General features: G+C 36.7%; 1 protein-coding gene across 1 annotated transcript in view; it reads right to left on the bottom strand.

Annotated features, from left to right (window-relative positions):
* Positions 1 to 14,334, bottom strand: part of HIF1A (hypoxia inducible factor 1 subunit alpha) — a 45,770-nt gene that overhangs the window by 8,806 nt on the left and 22,630 nt on the right. Inside the window, exons 3-8 of the mRNA XM_052646435.1 lie at positions 14,140 to 14,285; positions 13,968 to 14,052; positions 9,187 to 9,299; positions 8,417 to 8,619; positions 2,667 to 2,773; positions 284 to 431 (exon numbers count right to left, since the gene is read on the bottom strand). Coding sequence (XP_052502395.1) covers positions 284 to 431; positions 2,667 to 2,773; positions 8,417 to 8,619; positions 9,187 to 9,299; positions 13,968 to 14,052; positions 14,140 to 14,285 — 802 coding nt within the window. The remainder of the gene's footprint in view (positions 1 to 283; positions 432 to 2,666; positions 2,774 to 8,416; positions 8,620 to 9,186; positions 9,300 to 13,967; positions 14,053 to 14,139; positions 14,286 to 14,334) is intronic.

Raw genomic sequence — 14,334 nt, 5'->3', positions numbered from 1 at the left:
GCTGTATGACTAGAACAAACAAATCCATCAGAGATGTGGTATTTTTTCAAGGTCTTTTTTCAAATGGGAGTAAAAAGGATGGGGATGACTAGCTACTGATGGTAATTAGTGGAATCAGTGAAAGATAGCTGGCCTAGAAACTCAGGTCAGAATACTGAAAACTGTAATTGGGTAGAAATGTGAAAATAAAATTCAGTTATCATTTATAATCTTTTCTATAAAAGAAAAGAGCATTCAAAGACTTACTACTTGCTGCCCCCAAATATTTATTTTCCAAGCTTACCTCACAACGTAATTTACACATACAATGCACTGGGGCTGAGAGTTCTTAGTGTTATATATGACAGTTGCTTGAGTTTCAATCCAGACATAGCCACCTCTTTTGGCAAGCATTCTGTACTGTCCTGTTGTGACTTGTCCTTTAGTAAACACTAGGAGTGAAAAGGAAAAAAGTGTCATGTAGAGAAAATAACTTCAAATTTTCGACTGAATGAATAAATGCAGAATGTTGATCATTGTTTTAGAAAAAAGGAGAAATGTTTAATCAGTTGTAACTGTTTAAATTAAGAAACAGTGAAAACACTCCAGGATAGCTGAAAAAGTACCTATTCCATTCTTCTAATCCCCCATCTACTTCTGCTTTATTGACTATGCCAAAGCCTTTGACTGTGTGGATCACAATAAACCGTGGACAATTCTGAAAGAGATGGGAATACCAGACCACCTGACCTGCCTCTTGAGAAACCTATATGCAGGTCAGGAAGCAACAGTTAGAACTGGACATGGAACAACAGACTGGTTCCAAATAGGAAAAGGAGTACGTCAAGGCTGTATATTGTCACCCTGCTTATTTAACTTCTGTGCAGAGTACATCATGAGAAACACTGGGCTGGAAGAAGCACAAGCTGGAATGAAGATTGCCGGGAGAGATATCAATAACCTCAGATATGCAGATGACACCACCCTTATGGCAGAAAGTGAAGAGGAACTAGAAAGCCTCTTGATGAAAGTTAAAGTGGAGAGTGAAAAAGCTGGCTTAAAGCTCAACATTCAGAAAACTAAGATCATGGCATCTGGTCCCATCACTTCATGGCAAGTAGATGGGGAAACAGTGGAAACAGTGCCAGACTTTATTTTTTGGGGCTCCATAATCACTGCAGATGATGACTGCAGCCATGAAATTAAAAGACGCTTACTCCTTGGAAGAAAAGTTATGACCAACCTAGACAGCATATTAAAAAGCAGAGACATCACTTTGCCAAAAAAAGTCCGTCTAGTCAAGGCTATGGTTTTTCCAGTGGTCATGTATGGATGTGAGTGTTGGACTATGAAGAAAGCTGAGTGCCGAAGAATTGATGCTTTTGAACTGTGGTGTTGGAGAAGACTTGAGAGTCCCTTGGACTGCAAGGAGATCCAACTAGTCCGTTCTAAAGCAGATCAGCCCTGGGATTTCTTTGGAAGGAATGATGGTAAAGCTGAAACTCCAGTATTTTGGCCACCTCATGCGAAGAGTTGACTCATTGGAAAAGACTCTGATGGTCGGAGGGATTGGGGGCAGGAGGAGAAGGGGATGACAGAGGATGAGATGGCTGGATGGCATTACTGACTCGATGGACGTGAGTCTGAGTGAACCCTGGGAGTTGGTGATGGACAGGGAGGCCTGGCATGCTGCGATTCATGGGGTCACAAAGAGTCAGACACGACTGAGCAACTGAACTGAACTGAACTGAATCCCCCAAATAAACTCCTTTCTTGCCAACCTTCACTTTAAATTAAGATGAAAGCCAGGAATGAAGGACAGCAGTGACTAAAACTCCTTTAACAACTTACATGTTGAAAATATCAGAAATATTAAAGAATGAATAACTCTTAATTCTACTGAGAACATTCAAGAAAGTGGCACTGCTACCAGTTCCTTAAATTCCTGCTATAGTTTCCAGAGAAGCAAAGATGCTTCAAATAGTTGTGCTAGCATATTTGAATTTCAGTTGATATCATGCTTAAGTCTTCTGGCAATGTAGGTAATCTTAATTATTGAGTTGGAAGAAAGTACTAGATAAACATGATGATATTATCATGAGTATTGAGACCCTGACTGCAGACTTAGGCCCATTCTATAGTTCAAGGCTAATCATGCTAACTCAGTGACATTCAGGCATCCCTAGTCACGTTGGGAAGTCATATTTAGGAACAAATTAAACAGGCAAGTGAGAAATTCCAAAGTTTTACTTATCATGCGATCCCTGAATAACATATGAGTAAAACTGAGAATTACATCTTATGTCAAGGGTACTTATTTCTACTAACTGTGCATGATGTTGATCATATTCACATTCATTAATCCGTTGAACATTTACTGAGTGCCTTCTTTGTGTTAACCGTTCTGAATACTTAGGCATGAGTTCTGAAAATGATGCTATAATATTCTATATTTCTTTGTCCTTGTAAAATGCCAGGGTAGTTTTATAAATTATCAAATGATTCTGCTTTAACAGGTATTAGTTATAACAAATATGAAACAAAGATTTAATGATCTAGATAACTTAAGAAGAGGTTTATTCAAATGTTTGGTCTAGGAAGATTTGGTTAATTTTAACCAAAAGGTCAGATATACAACCAAACAGAAGAAACTGCAACAGTTAAATAATTAGAATGTCTATACTTACTATCATGATGAGTTTTGGTCAGATGGTCAGAGTCCAAGGCATGATAATATTCATAAATTGAGCGGCCCAAAAGTTCTTCTGGCTCATATCCCATCAATTCTGTAATTCTGTTAAGTAAAAAATATAAGTAAGAATAAAACTGACATTAACTAACTAATGAATAAAATTTTGCTTCTTCAGAGTATCTGATATGCATTAACCTTATGGACAATTGAATTTTCAAAAATAAAGAGCATTCTTCTTTGTTTAAATAAACTTATACCTCACTTTTAGTAACTCTACAGATACTAAATGCAGCACCATGCATTCCTTTAAGCTCCAAGGGTTCACCCTGCTGCTTAACCCTTGTATCTCCTTCACCCAAACTTGTTACCTACTTTTATCCTATTTTATTGTACATACTTTTGGTAATAGGATAATTAATATAATAAATAGTTATGAAGGACTGCTAAGTTAAATGATAAAAGCTTCAAAGTTAATGTTATTTAATTTAAAATATAGACTAAACCCGTAATATTATTCTTGCCATAAAACCAGATTCTTTTTGTGTGTATATGTATAAAATCAGATTCTTTATGTGACAGTTCTCCTCGGCAAGGCTTCACACCTTGGGGGATCAATACCTATGATAAAATTTTAATATGGGAGCTAAATAAATTCTTATTATGTTGGTTTGGAAAGATGCTCTTGTACTTATTTTGAAATTACAAAAAATTTTAGAAATTCATTTTATATGAAACAGTGATATCAAACTGAAAATGAACTAGGAAGTAATTCAGTTCCATTCTGCTCCTTAGCAGTTCAGTTAGGACACAGACTATATTTTATGCATCTCTCTAACCACAGTCGGAAATGGAACCCATTTCATAAGAAATAGTATCATGCTAACAGAAATACTCTCTCCTCTTCTGGGAGTAAAAGATGAGTTAAGTTCTTTGATTTCTCAGGCTTTAGAATTCAAAGGACTTTCTAACTGAAGTTCAAGGAAAAGTTATGTAATATACTGTATACAAAAATATAAAAAACCAACTAACTCTAGAAAACACACAGGGGAGGTATCTTTATCCTAAAAAATGTATAAAAGTAACACTGTTTGTTGTCACACCTTAAAGAAAGATCTGCCATAGTTTATTCCAAAATAAATAGATAGATAAATAGCTTATTTGTAAAAAAAAAAAAACCAAAAACTCAACCTTGGACTGCACAGAGATCCAACCAGTCCATCCTAAAGGAGATCAGTCCTGAATATTCATCGGAAGGACTGATGCTGAAGCTGAAACTCCAATACTTTGGCCACCTGATGCGAAGATTGGAAAAGACCCTGATGCTGGGAAAGATTGAAGGCAGAAGGAGAAGGGGATGACAGAGGATGAGATAGCTGGATGGCATCACTGACTCAGTGGACATGAGTCTGAGTGAACTCCAGGAGTTGGCAATGGACAGGGAGGCCTGGTGTGCTGCAGTCCATGGGGTCACAAGGAGTCGGACACACTAAGAGACTGAACTGAACTGAAACCAAACTAAGCCAAAATCCAAAACTGTTTACTAAGGGCTACAAACACCACTCCAGTACTCTTGCCTGGAGAATCCCATGGTCAGAGGAGCCTGTTGGGCTACAGTCCATGGGGTGGCTAAGAGTCAGACACAACTGAGCGACTTCACTTTCACTTTTCACTTTCATGCACTGGAGAAGGAAATGGCAACCCACTCCAGTGTTCTTGCCTGGAGAATCCCAGGGACAGGGGAGCCTGGTGGGCTGCTGTCTATGGGGTGGCACAGAGTCGGACACGACTGAAGCGACTTAGCAGCAGCAGCATCATCTCTAAACACATCAACACTAGGTGGCAGCATTACAAGGAAACCTTAAAAAAATAATAATAATAAATCACAACAGTCCTAATTATGCTTTAAAAGTGAAGTCACTCAGTTGTGTCCGATTCTTTGCAGTCCCATGGACTGTAGCCTACCAGGCTCCTCCGTCCAATGGGATTTTCCAGGCAAGAGTACTGGAGTGGGTTGCCATTTCCTTCTCAAGGGGATCTTCCTGACCTAGGGATTGAACCCAGGTCTCCCACATTACAGGCAGATGCTTTACCATATGAGCCACCAATATAATTTTAATTGGTCTTATATGGGTTATATATTTTAAAAAATTCTCATGGAATTAAAATTTTTTCATTATTTAAACCTTTATATTCTCATATGTGCCTGGCACTATTGTAGATGTGAAAATGCAAAGGCAAAAACTCAACCTATAGTGAATTTTCTGGTGCAATTAGCCATACTACTAAAGAAATTATGTGGCAGGTGCAGTGACAGTAATACTGCAGGAATCAGAGGAACCACCCCTGTCCATGATAAGGAATCATGGGGATGAGGGACAGGTTCTTTTAGGAGACTTATGAGTTGAGTGTAGAAGAGAGTCAAGAGAGAGTAAATTATTTGGGGAAGAAAGTACACTACAAGCAAAGACAGAGATACGAAAATGCTTGACATTGTACAGGCAGGCTAGTTGGGAGGTGAGGCTGGAGAAGCAGGCAAGAGAATCAGATTAATGAGAGCTTTTGTATATCATGTTAAGGAGCTTTGATTTAATCAGATGTCAATCAGTGCTTCTCAATCTGAGTTGAGGTACCTCTATCACTAAGGGACAATGTATGTCAAAATATAACAACATGGCTTCCTAGAAGGTCAATTTTATTCATATTTGAGGGAAAAAGGTAAAGTTAATTTAACGTTAGCTTTTTGTACCAAAAGGGGGAGGAGTGATCAAGAAAATTTAACCAAAAAGTGTTTTTAATGGACTATAAACCTGTAATCTAAAGCAACTAGGCAGTACACAATTCATTTGTTCTAAGTATCATGGGACAGGAACTATTTAATATTAAACTTCATTAGGAGATCAGCCCTGGGATTTCTTTGGGAGGAATGATGGTAAAGCTGAAACTCCAGTACTTTGGCCACCTCATGCGAAGAGTTGACTCATTGGAAAAGACTCTGATGCTGGGAGGGATTGGGGGCAGGAGGAGAAGGGGACGACAGAGGATGAGATGGCTGGATGGCATTACTGACTCGATGGACGTGAGTCTGAGTGAACCCTGGGAGTTGGTGATGGACAGGGAGGCCTGGCGTGCTGCAATTCATGGGGTCACAAAGAGTCGGACACGACTGAGAGACTGAACTGAACCTCACTACATCATTGTGCCACAAACATAGTAGCTACTCAAATGTTTGAATGATTACAAGTGGAAATTAGGACAATAAATAATAGTCATTTGTGGGATATTTTGGATATAAGAAGTCTGATATGTTAGAATTCCTCAATACTGAGCAAAATTTTTTCTACATTGGTTCTTAATGGGTATAGTTGTGAGAAGTTCTAGAAAGCAAATTTTTCCAAAATTTTTTCCATGTTGGTTCTTAACGGGTATAACTGTGAGAAGTTCTAGAAAGAGTAACCAGAAAACATCTATCTCCTGGTCAGACTCAAAATCTTACTTGGTTGGTCTCTAAGCAGGCTGCTTTTAGCTCTCTATACAACCATTTGGCTAACTTTCTGATATAACCAGAAGGACAATGTCACTCCCTTTCATTATAATTCTAACTCCATCACTTTCCTTTCTTCCCAACCCACCCCTATACTTTATATACGGAGTTCAAAAACATAAAAATAGTTCCTAAAGAAGGATTGGCATATCTGTTCTATCATGCATTGATATAAATACTGGCACCAAACACCATAAAATATCTCTTGGCATTTCTGTCTTTGTTTTTCTTCAAGTTAACCCCAGTGGTAAAGCAGTCACTATGTGCACTAGGCACTCAACAAACTCTCATAATCCTTACCACAGCCTTTTGAAGCATGGCCCTTATTTAACAGATAAGGAAGATGAGATTTAGAACAGCTAAGTTCTAACACCCAGGCCACACTATAAGTACCAGGACCACAAGCCAGGATTGAATCAAGAAGGATGTGATTCCAAAGCCAGTGCTTTCTCACATTTTCCCGTCCAGTAGGATAGGGCTTAAGATCAATTTTCTCGTATAACGTTCAATTTTAAAATAATACAAATACATGTATTATACTGTGACAAACTGATGCTCAAAGCAAAGTAGAAATGTGTCTAAGATCATCTGGATATAGGCAGCAAAGTCAGCATTTAGTAGTCTGGTTACAAAACCTATGCCTTCAGCCAGTATGTTACAGTTTTACAGTAAAAAAATGGGACAAGCAAGCAAATAATTTCAAAACAGAAAAAAGGCTATGACAGACCACATATAAGGAACAGTAGCTTTTTAAAGAAACAAGGAAAGCTCTACAAGTAGATGCGGTGAGTGACTCTTAGAAGCTAAGTCTGTGTTTGGAGTTAAGAAAACTATCACTGTACTAAGACAACAAAATAGCATGTGGAGTTCTCTGGAAGTAGGGTATTAAGGGCCACATCAGAAGGGTCTTCCCATCCTCCTGATTAATTTGGGAAAATCAGGAACGTCCGTGGTGGTCCAATGGTAAAGAATTCACCATCCAAAGCCGGGGACATGGGTTTGATCCCTGGTCACATCCCACATGCTACAGGGCAACTGAGCCTGCACACCACAACTAGAGAAGGCCGTGCCCCACAACAAAGGCCTAGCACGGTCAAAAATAAAAGTCTCCTCAAAAAAAAAAAAAACGGGGTAGAAGTCACCAGGGGCCAGATCATAAATATCTTTCCTTGCCATGCTAAGAAGTTTAGATTTATTAAAGAGGTCTATTTTTCTTTCAGCTTTTCAAAATGCATGTCTTCTGTTGATAAATAAGGGAAGCAATGAGGCATTTTTACAAGACATGATCTGATTTTCACATTAGGAAGTTCACTTCTTGGAAACCTGGATGAGACTAAAAGGGCACAAATCTGTTGGCAGAGATGCAGTTAGGAGACTTTAATGGCAACAGTTCAAGCCAAAGGTAATAATGAGCTGAAGAACTCAACGGCACGAAAGCAAGAGTGGAAGGAGGGAATGGAGGAGACACACATAGTAACTCTATTAAGATTTTGAAACAGAATGTAGATCAGTGAGCAAAAGAAAAGTTAAGGATGACTTTCCAATTTTTGCTGGAGTTATATGTGTTCACTGGTATATTAATCATGACAGGTATTGTAAGAGGAAAAACTGTTTCTGAAGTTGTTTTGGGATAGGAGTGGTTCAATCAGGTATGGAAATATTTAGTTTATAATACAGAAGAATATGTATCTAGATAAAAATATCAAATTGGCAATTAAATGGAAATAGATATGGATAGAAATCTGCAAAACAGCACCATCAGCAAGGATAAAGCTGCTCAGGAAAAATATGTAGGATGAAGAGACGACCAAAGGCTTTCCTTTCTAGTCCACAACCGGAAGTAATCCTTCCTCAAATTATGTATTGTATGTCTCTGAAATATATTTTTTTCTTTAAATAAATTAGAACACCTAAAGGAAAAAAAACCTCATCTTAATAATCACTGGATAGCACCTGCTAGAGTAAGTATACAGTAAATGTTCAATAAATGTGGTTGATTTAATCTGTAAAGTTAATCTTACTATATTCTAGGATGTATGATTGTACTCAATTTAAGTGGAAGGAAGCCTGCACACCACAGCTAGAGAACTAGATTTATTCAAGAGGTCTATTTTTCTTCCAGCTTTCAGTCTTTACTGTAGTCAACAGTGAAAACAATTCTGTGGACTAATTAAAAATTTCAAGTTATATTTTATTTCACTTACCTTTCATCACAATAAGAAAATTTCATATCCAGACTGTGACGACTGAGGAAAGTCTTGCTGTCTAAAGGAATTTCAATATTTGATGGATGAGGAATGGGTTCACAAATCAGCACCAAGCATGTCATCGGTGGTTTCTTATACCCACACTGAGATTGGTTACTGTTGGTATCGTATACATGAATATGGCCTGTGCAGTGAAGTACCTGAGTATGAAGAAAAACAAAGCAGTTTTTTAAAAAACTTATGCTAGTAAAAAACAAAACGCAGAGACAGTTGAGTCTAACATGGCAAGTAAGCTTTGATAAAATTTACTATCATTAGTAGATCACTGTATTTTTGAAAATCAGTGTTTTCTCTACACTACCACCCATGACCTACTCTTCAGGTACCGCAAGATTAGTCTTTGAAAAAATTTCCCTTCGTACAAATCTGAGCTTGTTTTTATCTGGCCACTATACCTGTTTGATGGTTATTTCTTGCTCTGATGATGATGTTTCAAAACTGAGCAAACAAATGATACAACAATGAATAAAATATTAATGTTAGCAAGATTCAAACACTGGGTGGCTGGCAAAGCTGAATGTCCACGTAACTTAAGTTCATGCCTCTTAACTGATGAATTACTAAACTTTTTTGGATATCAAATCTATAAACACAAAGGAACAATAAGTTTTCCCTCACAGTTCTAATGCTGTCTTACTACTAGTAATGTCAAGATGCATTAATTTATCTAGGAATCAGCTGTATTTACAGATCATTTTTATACTTACTTTCCATGTTGCAGATTTTATGTTCATAGTTCTCCCCCGGCTAGTTAGGGTACACTTCATTCTGAGAAAAAAGCTCCGCTGTGTATTTTGCTCTTTACCCTTTTTTACAAGGCCTAATGAAAACATGAAATAAAGTTTAAAAACATAATTAAATATACAAATTTGTTACAGAAGAAGTAGCACAGTGCCCAGTACCTAGGTGCTATTCAATGCAAAGTCTCAATATGAGAACAATGCTTCACACCTGCTTTGCTCACTCCAATATATCCAAGGGATTTAACACACTTGTAGTAAGTAACGGGTTCACAATAGCAGTGATTCCCTGAGATGGTGAGATGAGAATAACACTTAATCATTTCACATTCAAGCCAATAGAGTTGGTCAGATTACAAAGAAAAAGAAACACAGTATGAATTTGCTCCCTAACTGTGTTATCAGTGTATAAAGCACACCTCCCCTGCCCCCGCCAAAAAAGAACTTAAGCAAACTCCTCCAAATGTGTTAGCTCAATTTATAACATTCTGTATATTTATAGAACTTTTCAAATATAAAATTTCTTTTTAATACCAAATAACATCTTTATATATCTGATTTTTCTAAAATTTTCCTGTAAAGCAAGGAGGAAATTGCAAGGAGGAAATCTCTACTTTGTTACTAGGGGGAAAAAACCATATTGAATGACTTTTCAAAGCAAAGTTAGAATTAAACAACCTGAAGTGTGTTTACTCCCATTCTAAGCCTCAATAACTAATAAAATGAGATTACACTCAACTAACAAAGAGCAACTTCATTTCTTTTCTTCATTGGTCAGTCTGATTCAAGCCAAATACTTCATTCAAGTATACATTATTCAGGATATGGACTGGATATTTCAGGCAGTATAAAGATGAACAAGACACAATGCCTGTCCTGAAGAAGTTAAAAATTGAGTAGATGTAGTGAGGTCAGTGACGACAACAACACAATGTAAAGTAAATGCTCAAGACTTACAAGAACACTTTGAAAAAGAACAAAGAGAGATCAGGAGATAACTTTAAGTCAAGGGGAAATCAAAAACTCCTTCTCAGAAAAAGCGATGTTAGAATTTCAGTAAGTAGAGATGAGTAACAACATCTGGGCAAAAGGAAGAGTGAAAAACATAGAGGTGAGGAAAAACATCACACATTTGGGAACAGTGTGCATAATTCAGTTTGACTCTAATATAAAGTACATACAGAAGAGTAATCAGACAAAGTTAGAAGGGATGGTTAGGGCTATAACTAGAGAGGGCCATGGGTGCCACAATTAGATCAGTCTTTAGTATACAAATGCAGCTTCCAAAAAATTTTGAGTTGGGAAGCACAATAGCAACCTAAGGAACATTAATATAGCAGCAAAATATGTATGTTAGAATATAATGATGGTAACGAGGGGCTGAGTAGCAGGCAGTAGAAGTGAAAAAAGGGTGACAAAAGACAAATGAAGAGGTAGAATCTATAAAAACTTGGAAGATTAATGGAAATAAGGGAAAAGAGAACTTATAAAAAAAGATCTGGAGATTTTAAGGCTAGTATATTCAAAGTGTCAAGTCAAAAAGAATAAATTTAGGCTTGCATAGCTAGAAATACTGGACTCTTGAGAAAGAAGAGTTCTAGTTCATACTTGGAATTATGGAACATAGGCAAGTTGGGACAGTCTTGGTGCTGATAACAAGTTATTCAGGTTTACTTAAATAGGACTGAATTTGCCCTCCCTAGAAGCAATTGAAAGTTAATGTTAAGATGCAATAAGAACCATAATGGCCTTGGGTGATGGTATAGGAGTGGGTGTATGGGGGGTGGGGAAGGGATCCTTGTGGTATCAGCAGACATCCACATGTAAAGCCTCTGAGGTATTTTCAGTCCTTCATAATCTAAACTTGAATTAGACTGCCCGATGGAAACCTAAAGCCTTTGAACTGGGACATGAAGATAAATTTAACACTAAGGTAAGTGAAAACTACTAGCATTTTCTTAATAAAATTTTAAACAACTAAGTTTTCAGCTCTATAAAAATAAATACTTTATAATAATTTAATGAACTCTAAATTCTATTTAGAATTTAAATGAAATAGGACTATGCTGTATAAACATACCATAGGCTCTTAGTGTATCGTTAAAATGTACTGTATTGTAGCAGCCCTACTTTGCTAAAAGTGAAAATCTGCATTTTTGTTTCCCAACAAAATATCAGAAATTCACTAACCACCATTAGGAATTTTTTTTTTAAGTTCATAATTTAAATCACAAATCTATTACAATAAGAGTAGTACATGTGCTTTAACAAAAGCATCTGGTTAAAAACATACATCTAAGCTCTAATAAGTAGACTAGATCTGATTTAGAATAATGCATTAGCATCATCACCAAACCAAAATAAGACTTCCAATTATCTATGCATTTATAGTCTAGACCAAGGGAAGCACTGAGCTGCCAATACAAACGTCAAAGTATAAACACTAGAAGTTATATATTAAACTCATCAGCAGTCCACTTAGGTCCTTGCTCAGAGTATATTTACTCCTCCTTTACACAAAATTCTAAGAAGTATGCATTTGCTTTTCCAAGTTCACAGTAAACACACAACATGAAATTAAAAAACAGAAGAGGGCTCCAAGGTAAGAAATGGCAGTAGGAATGTATTGAGAGTTGGTGAATATGGACAGAGCTCTAAAGTACTAAGGAGTATAGACTTGAACCAGTCTACCTTAGTTAACCCTCACTGTGCTAACCAAATAATCTCTGGCAAGTTACCCAGTAACTCTGTAACTCAGTTTTCTCAGTAGAACAGAAATTGTAACTTCATAAGGTTTTTAAAGGAGTAAAAGCATATAAAATGCAGAAAACAGTGTCCTAGCGCTGATAATCTCCAGTAAAGGTTAACTTTTAGTAGAAATGAGATGTGGTTAGAACGGAAACCATAAAAGATGACTGACAAAGAATAATCGATGAGGTTTACTGTAGAAACAGACAAACATATGCTTAAATGGGAGAGCTGCAAAGAACAACTGCAGAGCACAGAGACAAATTTTCAGTGTGGTAACTTTGAGTCATGAAGAAAGATCAAATTATGATCCATATACTCTGCTTAACAAGGCACACTTATGAAAAGACTTTATTTGTTAAGATTTGTAATGCACAAAGTACCTTTTTCCCAAATCTTGAAACATTTGATTATTTTTAACAATTCATTCCTAAAAGTTAAAGGTCCTAGTAGGTCTTTTTTAAAGAGATGGGAATACCAGATCATCTTACCTGTCTCCTGAGAAACCTGTATGCAGGTCAAGAAGCAAGTTAGAACCTTACATGGAAGAACTGACTGGTTCAAAATTGGGAAAGGAATACCTCAAGGCTGTATACTGTCACCCTATTTATTTAACTTATATGCAGAGTACATCATGTGAAATGCCAGGCTTGATGAATCACAAACTGGAATCAAGATTGCTGGGAGAAATATCAACAACCTCAGATATGTAGATGATACCACTCTAATGGCAGAAAGTGAAGGAGAACTAAAGACACTCTTGATGAGGGTGAAAGAGGAAAATGAAAAGGCTGGCTTAAAAACTCAACATTCTAAAAATTAAGATCATGGCATCCAGTCCCATCACTTCATGGCAAATAGAAGGGGAAAAGGTAGAAACAGTGACTAACTTTCTCTTATTGGGCTGCAAAATCACTGTGGACGATAACTGCAGCCATGAAATTAGAAGATGCCTGTTTCTTGGAAGGAAAGCTATGACAAACCTAGACAGCATATTAAAAAGCAAAGACATCACTTTGTCGACCAAAGTCCATATAGTCAAAGCTATGGTTTTTCCAGTAGGCATGTAAAGATGTGAGAGTTGGACCGTAAAGAAAGCTGAGTGTCGAAGAATTGATGCTTTTGAACTGTAGTGCTGGAGAAGATTCATGAGAGTCTCTTGGACAGCAAGGAGGTCAAACCAGTCAACCCTAAAGGAAATCAACCCTGAATATTCACTGGAAGGACTAATGCTGAAGCTCCAATACTTTGGCCACCCAATGCGAAGAGCATACTCATTGGAAAAGACTGTGATGCTGGAAAGTATTGAAGGCAGGAGGAGAAGGGGACGACACAGAATGAGATAGTTGGATGGCATCACTGACTCAATGGACATGAGTTGGAGCAAACTCAGGGAGATAGTGAAAGACAATCTGGCATGCTGCAATCCATGGGGTCACCAAGAGTTGGACTTAGCAACTCAACAACAACAAAAAAAAAATGCAAGGGCATCCATAATATAATACTCTGTAACTGAACTATATAGTCTTCAATTATTATGAACAATCTAAGGGGTCAAATAAGCAGTTATGCCTTAAAATTTGGTGAGCTTTTTTTTTTCTTGGGCATTCAGAAGCTTGAACCCAAACTGGCACCTTAACTTTAATATTAAACTATGTAAAATCCTATTATTTATATGACTGACTTCCTTGCCTTAATGTTAATATTAAATTAACTTACTTGGTCCTGATTTTTATTTATTTTTCCACTTTATTTTATCAAGTCTTATATCTCTATAATTATTTACAGAATTAGATGGACTTTTTTTCAAAACGTAGGTATTTTTATGAAACTCCTAAAAAGTAGAATAACATGGATATAACAAAGAACAGAGTAACATTTTATTAAGCATGAAATGAGGTTTTGCCTTAGGTTAGTACAAAATTTTAAGATTAGTGATAGTATCCAATTAAGTAAAATCACCTGTCAAAATAAATCAAACAAAAAACTTTTCTTCTCACCATTTCTGTGTGTAAGCATTTCTCTCATTTCCTCATGGTCACAAGGATGAGTAAAATCAAACACACTGTGTCCAGTTAGTTCAAACTGTAAAAATAAAAACATTTTAAAAATTAGATCTATAACAAAATCATAAGCACATACAGAACAGCTCTTAATATGTGGGCATTTTACCTGAGTTAATCCCATGTATTTGTTCACATTGTCAGAAATGTAAATCATGTCACCATCATCTGTGAGAACCATAACAAAACCATCCAAGGCCTTCAAATAAAAGCAGTTCATCTGTGCCTTCATTTCATCTTCAATATCCAAATCACCTAAAAAAGGCACAAGAAGAAAAAACGGTTAAAGTTTTATACTTAAATA

This window comes from Budorcas taxicolor, chromosome 10 (assembly GCF_023091745.1).
Source record: "Budorcas taxicolor isolate Tak-1 chromosome 10, Takin1.1, whole genome shotgun sequence".
In the NCBI taxonomy this organism is placed as follows: domain Eukaryota; kingdom Metazoa; phylum Chordata; class Mammalia; order Artiodactyla; family Bovidae; genus Budorcas; species Budorcas taxicolor.
This window is presented reverse-complemented; position numbering and strand designations above follow the sequence as displayed.